The sequence below is a fragment of the Balaenoptera physalus genome (assembly GCF_965194825.1).
Source record: "Balaenoptera physalus genome assembly, chromosome: 16".
NCBI classification, from domain to species: Eukaryota; Metazoa; Chordata; class Mammalia; order Artiodactyla; family Balaenopteridae; genus Balaenoptera; species Balaenoptera physalus.
This window is the reverse complement of record NC_138898.1, coordinates 76,687,520-76,700,298: the sequence shown is the minus strand read 5'-3', so window position 1 is coordinate 76,700,298 and position 12,779 is coordinate 76,687,520. Positions and strand designations below refer to the sequence as shown.

General features: G+C 52.3%; 2 protein-coding genes and 1 long non-coding RNA gene across 3 annotated transcripts; 1 reads left to right on the top strand and 2 right to left on the bottom strand.

The window, feature by feature from the left end:
• Positions 1–2,023: 2,023 nt before the first annotated feature.
• On the bottom strand, positions 2,024–5,994 carry LOC309644615. Its single transcript, XR_014254519.1, has 2 exons — positions 5,897–5,994; positions 2,024–2,371 (listed from the first exon to the last, which is right to left on the bottom strand). It is a non-coding gene; the product is annotated as an uncharacterized lncRNA (long non-coding RNA).
• Positions 2,365–7,755, top strand: SEPTIN1 (septin 1). Its single transcript, XM_082428422.1, has 11 exons — positions 2,365–3,815; positions 3,987–4,077; positions 4,170–4,256; positions 4,506–4,629; positions 4,941–5,075; positions 5,175–5,292; positions 5,922–6,023; positions 6,144–6,243; positions 6,426–6,591; positions 6,823–6,913; positions 7,018–7,755. Exons 1-11 carry the CDS (start codon positions 3,813–3,815, stop codon positions 7,102–7,104), a joined length of 1,104 nt encoding a protein of 367 aa, XP_082284548.1. The 5' UTR covers positions 2,365–3,812; the 3' UTR covers positions 7,105–7,755.
• On the bottom strand, positions 7,616–9,935 carry MYL11 (myosin light chain 11). Its single transcript, XM_082428442.1, has 7 exons — positions 9,783–9,935; positions 9,060–9,155; positions 8,732–8,807; positions 8,427–8,531; positions 8,240–8,318; positions 7,905–7,953; positions 7,616–7,813 (listed from the first exon to the last, which is right to left on the bottom strand). The coding sequence occupies exons 1-7, from the start codon at positions 9,783–9,785 to the stop codon at positions 7,709–7,711; spliced, it is 513 nt and encodes a 170-aa protein (XP_082284568.1). The 5' UTR covers positions 9,786–9,935; the 3' UTR covers positions 7,616–7,708.
• Between the last annotated feature and the right edge of the window lie 2,844 nt (positions 9,936–12,779).

The window sequence follows — 12,779 nt, the reverse complement described above, 5'->3', positions numbered from 1 at the left end:
GCTCCAGAGTACGTGGGCTCTGTAGTTTGCGGCACGTGGGCTCTCTCGTTGAGGCACGAGGGCTCAATAGTTGTGGCGCGTGGGCTTAGTTCCCCCGAGGCATGTGGGATCTTAGCTTCCCAAACAGGGATCAAACCCACGTCCCCTGCATTGGAAGGCGGATTCTTTACCACTGGACCACCAGGGAAGTCCCAGTGATTCACAATTTTTAAAGATTATACTGCATTTATAGTTATTATAAATTGGCTGTATTTCCTGTGCTGTACAATATATCCTTGTAGCTTATTTTAGTTTGTACCTCTTAATCTCTCAGCCCTATCTTGCCCTTCTCCTTTCTCTCTCCCCACTAGTTTATTCTCTAGATGTGAGTCTGTTTCTGTTTTGTTGTATTTGATAGTTATGTTTTAGTTTTTATATTCCATATATAAGCGATAATATATAGTATTTGTCTTTGTCTGACTTATTTCACTAAACATAATACCCTCCAAGTTCATCCATATTGTTGCAAATGGCAAAATTTCATTCATTTTTATGGCTGAGTAGGTAGTATTCCATTGCGTGTGTGTGTGTTTGTGTATGTATATATATATGTATATATATTTTATATATGTATATATAGTACCACATCTTCTTTATCCATTCATCTGTTGATGGACACTTAGGTTGCTTCCATATCTTGGCTATTGTAAACACTGCTGCTATGAACATTGGGGTGCACGTATCTTTTTGAATTAGTGTTTTCGTTTTCTTCGGATATATACCCAAGAGTGCTATTGCTGGATCATATGGTAGTTCTATTTTTAGTTGTTTGCAGAACCTCCATACTGTTTTCCACATTGGCTACACCAATTTACATTCCCACCAACAGTGTACAGGGGTTCCCTTTTCTCCACATCTTGCCAACATTTGTTATTTGTGGTCTTTTTGATGATAGCCATTCTGACAGGTGTGTGCATGTTATTTTCTTAAATATTATTGAATAATTCAGGGAAGAGCTGATTAGAGTCTGAACCCAGGGCAGGGGCAAGACAGTGAAGGGTGTAGAGAGGAGGGGCCAATTTTTCTCATCGATAGAAAGGACTTGGAAACCAATTGGATATACTTGTGGAGAGCGAAGGAAGGAGTTCAGAGGTTTAACTAGGATGGTAGGGCTGCTCAGCCTGGTGAGAAATGCAGGGGGAAGGGTTGTGGTGCAGGGGGAAGGGTATAATTATCCCTTCCCTTGGCTTCTCAAAGTACTCTGTTTATCTCCTTATTACACTACATTTTTAGCACCAGTGCTGTGTGTCACACTTGCTTGTGGCTGTCTCCGTCTCCCCAGAGGGGGGCAACCCTGGCTGATCACGCTGTCTGGATTCTCAGCAACCAATCCAGAAGAGCAGTCGCTAGATTGGAGCTAGTGGCACTGTTGCACCCATCAGCTCATGTAATAGCAATAACTAGCGTTATGTGTGAGCGCATCTTTTATGCCAGGCACTGCTAAGAACTTTATATGTGTTAGATATGTAATCCTCATCATGCCCCTATGAAGTGAAATTATTAATGGCATTATTTAACAGATACAGAAACGAAGTCACTGAAAGGTTAAAGATGCCCAAGGTCACACGGCTCTTAATTACTATATGTCTTTATAATCATGAAACTTGAACAACTTCTGTGAATTCAGTGTGGTGGGAGCATCCAATCCCATATGGTAGATGAGGAAAGTAAGGCCCAGAGAGGTGATTTTTCCAAGGTTACATGAAGGGAGCAGTACTAGAAATGAGGTTGAAGTAAGGAAAAGGTGGTAGCATGGATGGATCTTAAAAGATAGTGCTGATTGAAAAAAATTAACAAACAGAAATACATATTAATATATACATATATAGCTATTTGTGTAAACATGTACTATGCACTGCACATTTTTCAAAATGTGTACAAACTAAAAAATTACACATTAAGCACATTAGAGTGGTTGCCTTAGGCTGAGGAGAGGAAATGAGTGAGCTATGAGGTGGTATAACAGAGCACCGCAGACTAGGAGTCTTAATCAACAGATGTTTATTTTCTCATAGTTCTGGAGACTGGAAGTCCAAGATCAAAATGCCAGCAGGGTTGGTTTCTGGTGTGGCCTCTTTTCTTGGGTTGCAGACAGCCACCTTCTCACTCTGTCCTCACATGGCCTTTCCTTTGTGCATGCGCAGAGAGAGATTGCTGGTGTCCCTTCTTATAAGGACACCAGACCTAGAGAATCAGGGCCCCACCCTTCTGACCTCATTTAACCTTAATTTCCTCCTTAAAGGTCTTACCTCCAAATATAGTCACGTTGGGGGTTAGGGCTCCAACACATGAAGTGGGGAGTAGGGGGACACAATTCAGTCCATAACAGGGGCTAAATGGGAAATAATAAATAGAACCATGAAGAATAGAGGAAGAAAATGGGGTTGGAGCAATAGGCAGGATCCAGATTGAGCAAGGCCTTATAGGTCATACTAAGCGGACTCGCTTTAAAGGTTCAGAGAGGTCACTCAGTTCATAAATGCTAAAGCTAGGGTATGTGTGTGTGTGTGTGTGTGTATATATATATATAGTATATTGTATACATAACTGATTAACTCCAAAGCCCATGTCATCCGAAACCACTCTGAGTCCTGATAACAAAATATAAATGTGTGTATTTCATCTTACTATGAAAAAAATGGAGTTCAGAGAGGGCAAATGACTTGTCCAAGGTCACACAGTAAGTGGGAGAGCTGAGGTTTGGGAAGTTCTTTCTGACTCCAAAGCCAAGCTCCTTTTACAAGTTCTGCAGCCTGCCAGCCTTTGTCTCGGACTAACTTCAATCACTCACTCTTTCATGCATTCATTTATCTAGTATATTATTTATTGGCACCTTCTTTGTTCCAGGCCCTGTGCAAGACACCAGGGATATAGAAATTAGGAAGACATGGTCCCTGTCCTCAGAAAACTCAGCCGGGAGTAGAAGAGACAGCCAGATAAGCAAAGGTGGGCATTGGAGGGGCCTGTGAAAGGTGCTGGGGAGTCCAGAGGATGGAAAATGACTCTGCCTGGGGTGGGTGGGGAAGGTTTCATAGAGGAGGAAGAGCCCTTTGAATCAAACCCTAGAAGGGTAAAGAGGAGTTCACCTGGTGCAGAAGAAGGTAAAGTTCAATATACACAGAGGCTAGGATATGGGCACTCAGTAAGGGTGAGTGAAAGATGGGGTGATGAGGTCAGATGGGGGAGGCTTTGGCTGCCAAGTCAGGACTCAGACTTGATTCTGAGATCACTGGGAAGCCCATGAAGGGTTTCAAGCAGGGGAGTGCCTTGGCCAGGATTCTGAAGGACAGTCTCTCTGGCTGTGGTGTCCAAAGACCTGAAGTCCTTTTAAGAATCCAGTGTATGAGCTGGCGAGGAAAATTGATGGCCCCGCCCACCCTCAATCTTTGTTATGGCTTTTGGTCCACTCCTTGGAACTTTTTTTTTTAACCACCTCTGTCAAAGCCTTCATCTCACTTGCTAGAGAGACCAACCCACTTCCTTCCTCTCTGCTTACACCCTACCTCCCACCAGGGTGATGGGGTTACAGTGGGGCTTGGAATAAAGGTGTACAGAGAACAGAGGGGTTGAAGCTTCCTATTGGGGTTATGGGCAAAGGTATCCATGAATTCAGGACCACCGCTGTTCTTGGTCTCGGCTTTTCCCACCTCTCTGGGCCAATTTGAGCATCTCAGCTTCCTACATTGCCCGCCCCCTTGTTTGCCACCCTCAACTTCCTGCCCCACCAGAGGAAGTGGGGAGAGACAGCAGGTGCAGCGACAGCTATCGGGGCCATGGTGAGTCTTTATGCCCAGGAATCCAGGTATCTCTGCCCCCAGTCCCCAACCCCCAGGCTAGCCAGGTCAACCCACAGTAGGCTGACTTCTCCTAGCCTCTGAGATCAGGTTATCCTGGGGGCCCTGCCTGCTGCCCCCAGCAGCCTCGTATTGTCCATCCCCTGCCAACAGGACAAGGAGTATGTGGGTTTCGCCGCCCTCCCCAACCAGCTGCATCGCAAGTCCGTCAAGAAGGGGTTTGACTTCACACTCATGGTGGCAGGTCTGGGGGTTTTGGAGAGGGGCCTGGCAAGGGGTCCTCAAGAGACCTTGGCTATTCCCTCACCTGACCAGTTGGGCCTGTCTTGTCCACAGGGGAGTCAGGCCTGGGAAAATCTACCCTCATCAACAGCCTATTTCTCACCAACCTCTATGAGGATCGGCAAGTCCCAGAGGCCAGGGGTAAGACCCCCTCCCCACCGTGCTCTCCAGGCACTCTGACCCCCTCCTCCCATGTCCCTAGACTGCACTCTCTTCCTTTCCCTCTGGGTTTCCCATGACGTTCTGGGGGACTCAGGCGGCTCACTGCTTTTCTCCGAGACTCACTCTCCTCCCCTGAAAAATGGGTGGAGGCAACTGTGAGTCTGAGAAAGGAAATTAGTCCTGCCTCAGGCCCCTATCCAGCTCCCTGACCTCTCCCCATCCTCATAGCTCGCTTGACACAAACACTGACCATCGAGCGCCGGGGCGTGGAGATCGAGGAGGGGGGTATTAAGGTGAAGCTGACCCTGGTGGACACACCTGGCTTTGGGGACTCAGTGGACTGTTCAGACTGGTGAGGAATGGGGGAGGACCTGGGGCTCAGCTTCCCAATGTGGCTACTCTGTGGAGACTGAGGGGTCAGATTCAGGGCTGGTCTGCCCTGCCCTACCCCCCACCCCCCCGCCAAAGGTGGGGCCTGTTTCTGGTGGCCTTGTGGCCCAAAGTGCCCTGTGCTTCCCAACATCTCACCTGCCAGTTTCCTCTGATGTCTTTGGTTGGAGCCAAAGAAACTACTTCCCACACCCACAGTCCTGGCTAGCCTTGTCCCCTTCCCTGTGCTGTGGTCCCTGTTCTCTGACTTTCTGCTCTCTCCCCACACCCCAGCTGGCTGCCCGTGGTGCGCTTCATTGAGGAGCAATTTGAGCAGTATCTTCGGGATGAGAGTGGCCTGAACAGGAAGAACATCCAGGATTCCCGTGTCCACTGCTGCCTCTACTTCATCTCACCCTTTGGCCGGGGGTCCGAGGGGCACCCTGGGGAGTTGGGACATTTGGGGAGGGCCGGAGGGGGAGTGTCTCTGTGCCCTGAAACTGAGCCCTGACCAATCCCTGTGTGCAGGCTCCGGCCCCTAGATGTGGCCTTCCTCCGGGCGGTGCATGAGAAGGTCAACATTATCCCAGTCATTGGCAAAGCAGATGCCCTGATGCCTAAGGAAACACAGGCCCTCAAGCAGAAGGTGTGTGGTGGCCTCTGACATTTGGCCTCACATGAAGCCAAAAGTCATGATCAAAATCGAACTCAGCTTTGACTTCTTTGATCTTGGGGTAGCCCTTTTGGAGCGTGATGTGTCAGGCTAGACTGTGGAAGAAAGTTTCTGAGGAAGGTGGGTCATAAGCTGCCTAAGGAAGCCATGTCTCTGGAGGTTAGGAATAGAATCCCTGGGCTGGATGCTTGGCTAAGGCCTGTCTGAGGCCAGGGGTGTGGACATAATGACCAATGTTATCCTTCTGGCCCCAGGATGCTGACTGCCCCCCCCCACCTTCCCACCCCCCTGTGTCTTCAGAGCCCTTTCCCACTGTTTCCGCTTATGCCTCTCTCTCCTGGTCTTTTGATGTCTGCTCATCTTCAAAACTTCCCATTAGGGTAACTGTCTCAGTTTTTCACCATCTACGTCTCTGTCTCTCGTTTGAGATTTCGTTTTCAGTCATCCCGTATGTCCATCTTTCACCATCTCTGTCTTTCACGTCTTCCTCTCTGTCTCTTCCACCCCGTGTCTGTATCTATATCTCACTATCTCTGGTCATGCAATGTCTGTGGTTCACAGTCTCTGTGTTTCTCACCGTCTCTGCATCTGTCTCCTCCAAGATCCGGGAACAGTTGCAGGAGGAGGAGATCAATATCTACCAGTTCCCCGATTGTGACTCTGATGAGGATGAAGACTTCAAGAGGCAGGATGCGGAGATGAAGGTGCAGAGGCAAAGGAGGAAGGGGCAGAGAAGCCAGGGGAGGCGGATGTGGAGGTGGGAGCTGAGAAAGAGGTTTCTGCCCAAAGGGGGCCAACGGTGATCGCTGACTCCTGCCCTCTAGGAAAGCATCCCTTTCGCCGTCGTCGGTTCCTGCGAAGTAGTGAGGGACGGCGGGACCCGACCGGTGAGGGGACGCCGCTACTCCTGGGGCACCGTGGAGGGTGAGTAAGGCCAGGAACGCATTCTGAGGCCAGCAGGGAGCCCAGGACGCCTCCGAGTCAACCGCACCCAACAGGTGAAGTTGGGGAGAGTTCTGGTCCCGGGGGTCCTAAAAGTCAAAAGAGGGGTCCTTGGGCAGCAGACCCGACCTAAGCTCCCCGACTCTCGCCGGTCCGCCCCCCAGTGGAGAACCCACATCACTGCGATTTCCTGAACCTGCGACGGATGCTAGTGCAGACACACCTGCAGGACCTGAAGGAGGTGACACATGATCTGCTCTACGAGGGCTACCGGGCGCGCTGCCTACAGAGCCTGGCCCGGCCTGGGGCGCGTGATCGAGCCAGCCGTAGGTGAGAGCCAGAGCTGACTCCTAGGTGCTTCCAAGGCTCCGCGCTCACCATCCATGACCCCCGCCTTCACCTTCTAGACTCCTCTCCCGGAGCCTTTCTTTCCCCACCCACTTTGCTTATGGCCCTAACCTGAAGGACATGGTCCCGCCAAACCCCAGGCCCTGCCTCGCGGCAGTGACCCACAACCACGGTTCTCGACTTTGATTCCTGTCCCTTTCCCCCACCCCCTAGTAAGCTCTCCCGCCAGAGCGCCACAGAGATCCCGCTGCCCATGCTGCCTCTGGCCGACACGGAGAAGCTGATCCGCGAGAAAGACGAAGAGGTGAGCAAGCACCTCGCTTTCCCCCAGATCAAGGCCCCAAATCCTCTTCGAAGTCCCTTTCTGGCCTTGCCCAGTCCCACCGCCTGCAATCTTGCCCCGCACAGCTGCGCCGCATGCAAGAGATGCTGGAGAAGATGCAGGCCCAGATGCAGCAGAGCCAGGCTCAGGGCGAGCAGTCGGACGCACTCTGAGACCCCCGCCCGGACCCTACTTTACCACGCCTCCGCCTTCAGTTCGTATCTTGTCCAATCCTCGAGCCCCAGGTTGCCCGGCGCTTAATCCCGGAGCCCAAACCTGTAAGGCCCGCCCTTGCAAGGGGTTAGCGGGCTAGCAGGTTCTCCCAATCCTGGAGTGTGTAGCCCCGCCTTTGGCTCCGCCCCGACCCCGCCTTGGCTCCGCCCCAATCCGCCTCGGCCCACATAGCGAGCCAGAGCTTCCCTCCCATCCCATAACTCTCCCAGCCCCGCCCCACTTCACCCAAACTGCGACTTCAATAAAAACTGAGTTTCCCTGAGGCCACGCAAGTCTTCTCTTTCCCAGCGGGAATAAGCGGCGGGCGTAGCGGGTGGAACCGTTCCACCCAGGCCTCCGGGCCACTATTTATTCATTCATTTGCTGGGCACTCGTTTCGTGCCAGCCGGTCTTTCAGCGCAGCCTCCCACCTGAGCCCTGTTCACACAAACGCACTGAAGCCGTCGCGGATAAGAAACGAGACCAGTTCAATTTATTAGGAGTCGAGGTGGGGTGGTCGCACTGGCAGGAAGGCGTTGCCCAGCAGAGGCCTAAGAGGGTCCGCTACTCCTGGTCCTTGGCGTCGCCATGCGTGATGATGTAGCTTATGTTCTTGTAGTCTACGTTGCCGCCCACGTCCGGGGGGAAGGCCGCCCACATACTTGTGATCTGGGGAAAAAACGCAGGGGTATCTCCAACCGGTTCCTTACGTTCCCCTTCCCCCATCCCTCCGCTTCCCCTAGGCCCTTTCTCCACTCACCTCTTCCCGGGAGAAGCGGTCACACTGCGTGGTAAGCAGCTCCTCCAGGCTGGAGAGAGGTGACAGAGATTGGGCTTCGTGATTCCTTTCCAGTCCCTCCCACCTCATCCCCGTTGCCATTCCCAGTCTCGCCTTGAAAACCGGGGTTACTCTGGATTCCTCATTGGTCTCCCAAACACTCTGGCCTCCCCCCTTTTGCCCTTCCCCCTGTGTGCTGTGAAAATTTAATCCCATCACCACAGTCCTAATTTTTCCCTTATCTCTGGCAGTGCCTAACTCTTGGTAGGAATTTAAGGAGGCTTTCTGTGTGGGAGCAGCTGGAGGGTGTCACTTACAACTGCTTCTTGATGGTGCCCTTCCCCTCAGGGTCCAGGACCTTGAAGGCTCCAGTGATCACATCCTCAGGGTCGGCACCTGGGGGTGGTCAGAGGGCACATGAAGCTGAAGGGTTGCTAAAGGGTCAGTCCCTGAAAGGTCTGGGGAGAGGCATCTGGGGGTTTGGACCCAGGACACTTCATTCACCTTTGAGCTTCTCCCCAAACATGGTCAGGAAGACAGTGAAGTTGATGGGCCCGCTGGCTTCCTTCATCATGTCATCTAGCTCCTCATTCTTCACATTGAGACGCCCTGGAACAGGGTGGGGGAAGCATGGAGTGGAGTGGGGTCTAGGGGCCAGGGAATAACGCTTCCCATAAGTTCACATCATCCCATCCATTTTTTATCTGGGTAGACTGAGGCCCAGGGTGGACCTGGCAGGGCTGGAACCTAAGGCTGCTGAATTCCCAGGACTCTGCAGCCTTGAATCTTTACAGGTGGAGTAGGCTCACCCATGGCTGCGAAGGTTTCCCGCAGGTCGTCCTTGTCAATAATGCCATCACGATTCTGGTCAATTACTGTGAAGGCCTGTGGAGGGCCAACGTAGGGAGAGGTTAGGTCCCCCATGGCCAGGCTTCAGCATCCTTACTCCAGGCAGATCAGATTCTGAGATTCTGGCCCCCAGCCAGCTGTCCTTTTACACTCCAAGCAGGGAGGAGAACAAGGAATTCTAAACCCTTCCCCTCCCCCCAACAGGTGCACATTCCAGGGAGGGGTGGGGGGAGGGGCAGCAAGGGGAGCCTTTGGTCAGTCTTCAGTCTCCCTTCTCCCCGCACTTACCTCCTTGAACTCCTGGATCTGGGTCTGATCGAACATGGAGAAGACATTGGAGCTTCCGCCCTCTGCCACTGCCCTTCTCCTGGCCTTCTTGGGTGCCTGAGGGATGAGGGTTGGGCAGAGGGGTTCAAGGACCAATCCCTACTCCTCTCTAGAGGCGATGGATTAGATTCAGGCTTCTTTGAGTCCATTCTTCTAAAGCAGCTCTTCTGGCTCTAGGCTTCCCCTTCCTTATGACCTCTTTGCTGAGGAGACCTGCTACAGTTGTACCCCCAAATTCCTCTGTGTAGCCCTCAAGTCCCCATCCTTCCATCCTACCCAACAAGTGGAGTGTACCTCCCCTTCTCAGTGCCCTGACCCTGCCTCCTCTGAGTCCCAGACTTGCTGTGTGACCCTGATCACTCACTCACCTACTTTCTCATTTATAAAATGGGAGTGGGAACACTTGTCTGGCTGATCCTGGGGGTTTTAGGAAGATGGAGTGCAGGACGGCATGGAGCATGCTTTGGGAGGGACAGGGCTCCTGCGAGTGGAGTGTCTAGGCAGATTATCCTTGGTTGGATCCTTTAGGGCATCATTCTGTACATTCCCCATTAGTGATATCAAGAAAGGGAAGATTCATCTTTTTTCCTCTTGCCAGACTGGGAACCAGCTACTTTCTTTCAAAGGATGAGGCTGCCCTGAGGTCTGAGGGATCTGGGCAGGGGCTGGGGGATTCTCACTCACCATGTCTTAGGTCTCCTGGGGGCCAGGCAGTGGCTCTGGCTGGAAAGGAGCAGAGAGTCAGCCTGGGGCGGTCCCTCTGGAGTTATATAGTCCTGCCCCAGGGAGTCATTAACATACCAGGGTAACCTTAGCCCTGTGGGTGCCCACCCCAGATACCAAAATAGCCCAGCTCAGGGTCTCTCCTTTCTTGGGCTGGCAGCAGCTGGAGCCCAAGGAGGGAGGGAGGAGGGAGTGAGTCTTGGGATGCAGGTCTCACTAGGACCTGGGCAGGAAGGGATGTTCTTTTTCCCCAAAGGAGGCTGGAATGTGCCAGAGTTCAGAGAGGACCCAGGCTGAGACACAGGACTAGGAAAGAGATGCACCAGCCTCCTGTACCCCTGTGTGGGGTGGGCCCAGATTTAAACACAGTAAATTTATGGAGTACCTACAGTGTGCCAGGCACTGGTGCATGCTTTGCAGGTGCACTTTGACAAACACAGTCCCCCCACTGTGGAGTTCACAGTCAAGGGTATGTATATGTGGGGGTAGTGACAGAGGTTACAGGTGGGAGAGAGCTGCCTGGGGAAGTTGAAGGATCAGGAAGTCTGCTACATCCCCTTCAAGAAAAGGGGGGATTTTGTGAGGAAAGATGTGGGGCATGGAATCACTAGGTATGAAGAGACTAGACAGCCTGGAGCAGAGAGGCTGCTCTGTGACCTTGGGCTTTGTGCTCCAACTCCCTGGGCCTTGGTTTCCCCTCTATAAAATGGGGATGTAATTCCCATCCCACAGAACTTCTGGATGTGAACACTATTTGGAAACAGTTAGTGAAGTATAATCATTATTTTTATTTTTATTTTTTGGCTGCGCCACATGGCTTGTGGGATCTTAGTTCCCTGACCAAGGATCGAATCCGGGCCCTCGGCAGTGAAAACCTGGAGTGCTAACCACTGGACTGCCAGGGAATTCCCATAATCATTATAATTAATATTCAGGCCCTGCCTTGGTAGAACTTACAGTCTAGCTGTGGAGACAGGGTAAATGCAGAAAATGACAAACCAGCTGGTCAGGAGTACAGAAGTAGAGGGCATAGCAGCCCTATCTAGGAGTATGGGAATGACATTATGAAGGCTGGTAGAAGTGAGTCAGGTGAAAGTGGAGGAACAGCCATGCTAAGTGGAGGGCACAGATGGGCAAAGGCCTGGAGAAGTGAAAGATCAGAAGTGTTCAGTTCGCCAGAATTGGGATGGGGCTCGAGCAGAGGATACAAGGGGCTGGACATCAGACACCGGAGGGTCTTCAAACGCCATGCTGAGGGCTGAGACCTTGGGAGCCTTGGAAAGGTTTGAAACAGGAGAAGGACATGGTCTAGTGTGAGTCTATAATCACTTTTTTGGATACTGGTGTGAAAGTTGGAACTCAGAGGAGGGGAGTCAAAGACACCAAGAGGGAAGCTAATTGGTCACCTCCTCTTTGGTGGCTGGGATGGCCAATGGCTTCTCTCTCCAATGTGGGCAAGAACCACCTAGGCTGACTGTGTGACTTTGAGGTACGCTCTCCCACCCCTCTGGGCCTCAGTGCCCCAGTCCATTCTGTACAGTGGAGGTCTGCGGAAATTGTGGGTGAGGAAGCCCCAGGAGGCCCAAGGTTGGCAAGGACACCCGTGTCTCCTCCTCCTCCTGTTCCCTCTAGGACCTGATGTCCTGAGAAAGTCTCCTCCTCCCCTCCCCCTCCTCCAGCCTCATACCAATGCCTCTAAGACATTTGCTTTTCTGGTCACTGGGGTCCAGGCACCTGTTGTCTCTAAGAAGAGAGACAGAGCCACCCTAAACTTAGCAGCTGCCCTTGGCCTCCTGCACTGGCCCCTCCCTGCCTCAGTCGACAGCTGCCTAACCTTATACGGTTACCATGGGGGTCCAGGCCCAGGGAGAAGCCCACTTATTACTGGGTTCTGGGAGGGGAGGAGAACTCCAAAGAGGGGGATGGGGGAAGTGCTTAGGAAGCTTGGGCCAAATGGAAAGTGGAGAAGTTGAGGAGGAGGAGATCGGGAGCGGCATATCTCAGACACTGGAGTTCACAGGATCTGAGTCTGAGCTGGGAGTAAGGGGCCTCAGTGAACTCAGCAACCAAGTAACTGGGAAGCTGGGAGCTAGGCCTGACTGAAATTTCAGGATGGTGGACTTTGTATGGAAATTGGAGCCCTCCTGGTGCTGAATCCTGAATCCTAGACTTCAGGGGAATGAGGGCCAGAGAGAGGAGGGGCTGGTAAAGTCAGGGCTTTGTGTTTGTGGTCTAGGGTAGCCTGGAGGGCTCATGAGATTGGGGTCTGATTTCTTAGCAGAGAATGAGGAGCACAGAGGGGTGTATCAATGAGGAGAGAGGAGTTGATGGAATGGGTCCTGGATCCCCAAAAGAATAAGAACACAGATGTGGGAATTCATGGTATTGGGAATTCATGATTTGGGGTCTGGGATCCCCACTAGAATGGAGGGGGCACTCAGAGGATGAGTTCCGAGGAAATGGAGCCCAGATCCTGGGGAAGAGCTCAGATAGAAGGGGCTGAGGAGAGGGACTTGGCGGTTGGGATACCCACAGGAAATGGTGGATCCAGAGAGATGAGTCACTTATAGGATTTTGGGGCTCTGGTTATAGTCGCCTGGGATTTGTTGCGGGCTGGGATGAGAATTAGAGACTGAGTGAAAGGCAAGAGTACCCGATCAGAGCACTGGATCAAGTGCCCTGTGGTGGGCTTGCGAGCTGAATAGAGAAGGGGCCCACGAGAGGACTCAGGCAGGGCAGCGTGGCGCTCTTATTGGCTAACGGTTGCACCCATGCCCCCGGTCCCCGCCCCCTCTCCGCGCTGTCCCCAACTGTCACCCCCTCCTCCCGCGCTTGTCTCCGGTTGTCACCGACATCCCTGGCTTGGCACTGCCTGCTGGCAGCACCCCTTCCCTTTGGATGCTGCCATTGGCTGAGACAGCTGTCTATCTTCCTCCTGTTGCTAAAGTGAGAGAATGC

Excerpts from the sequence above, each read along its gene's own strand:
- SEPTIN1 (XM_082428422.1), top strand. Across the intron at positions 4,630-4,940 it reads TCAGTGGACTGTTCAGACTG|CTGGCTGCCCGTGGTGCGCT; the intron begins GTGAGGAATGGG and ends CCCACACCCCAG. Across the intron at positions 6,592-6,822 it reads CGTGATCGAGCCAGCCGTAG|TAAGCTCTCCCGCCAGAGCG; the intron begins GTGAGAGCCAGA and ends CCCACCCCCTAG.
- MYL11 (XM_082428442.1), bottom strand. Across the intron at positions 7,954-8,239 it reads GGCACCATCAAGAAGCAGTT|CCTGGAGGAGCTGCTTACCA; the intron begins GTAAGTGACACC and ends ACCTCTCTCCAG. Across the intron at positions 7,814-7,904 it reads ACCGCTTCTCCCGGGAAGAG|ATCACAAGTATGTGGGCGGC; the intron begins GTGAGTGGAGAA and ends TTTTTTCCCCAG.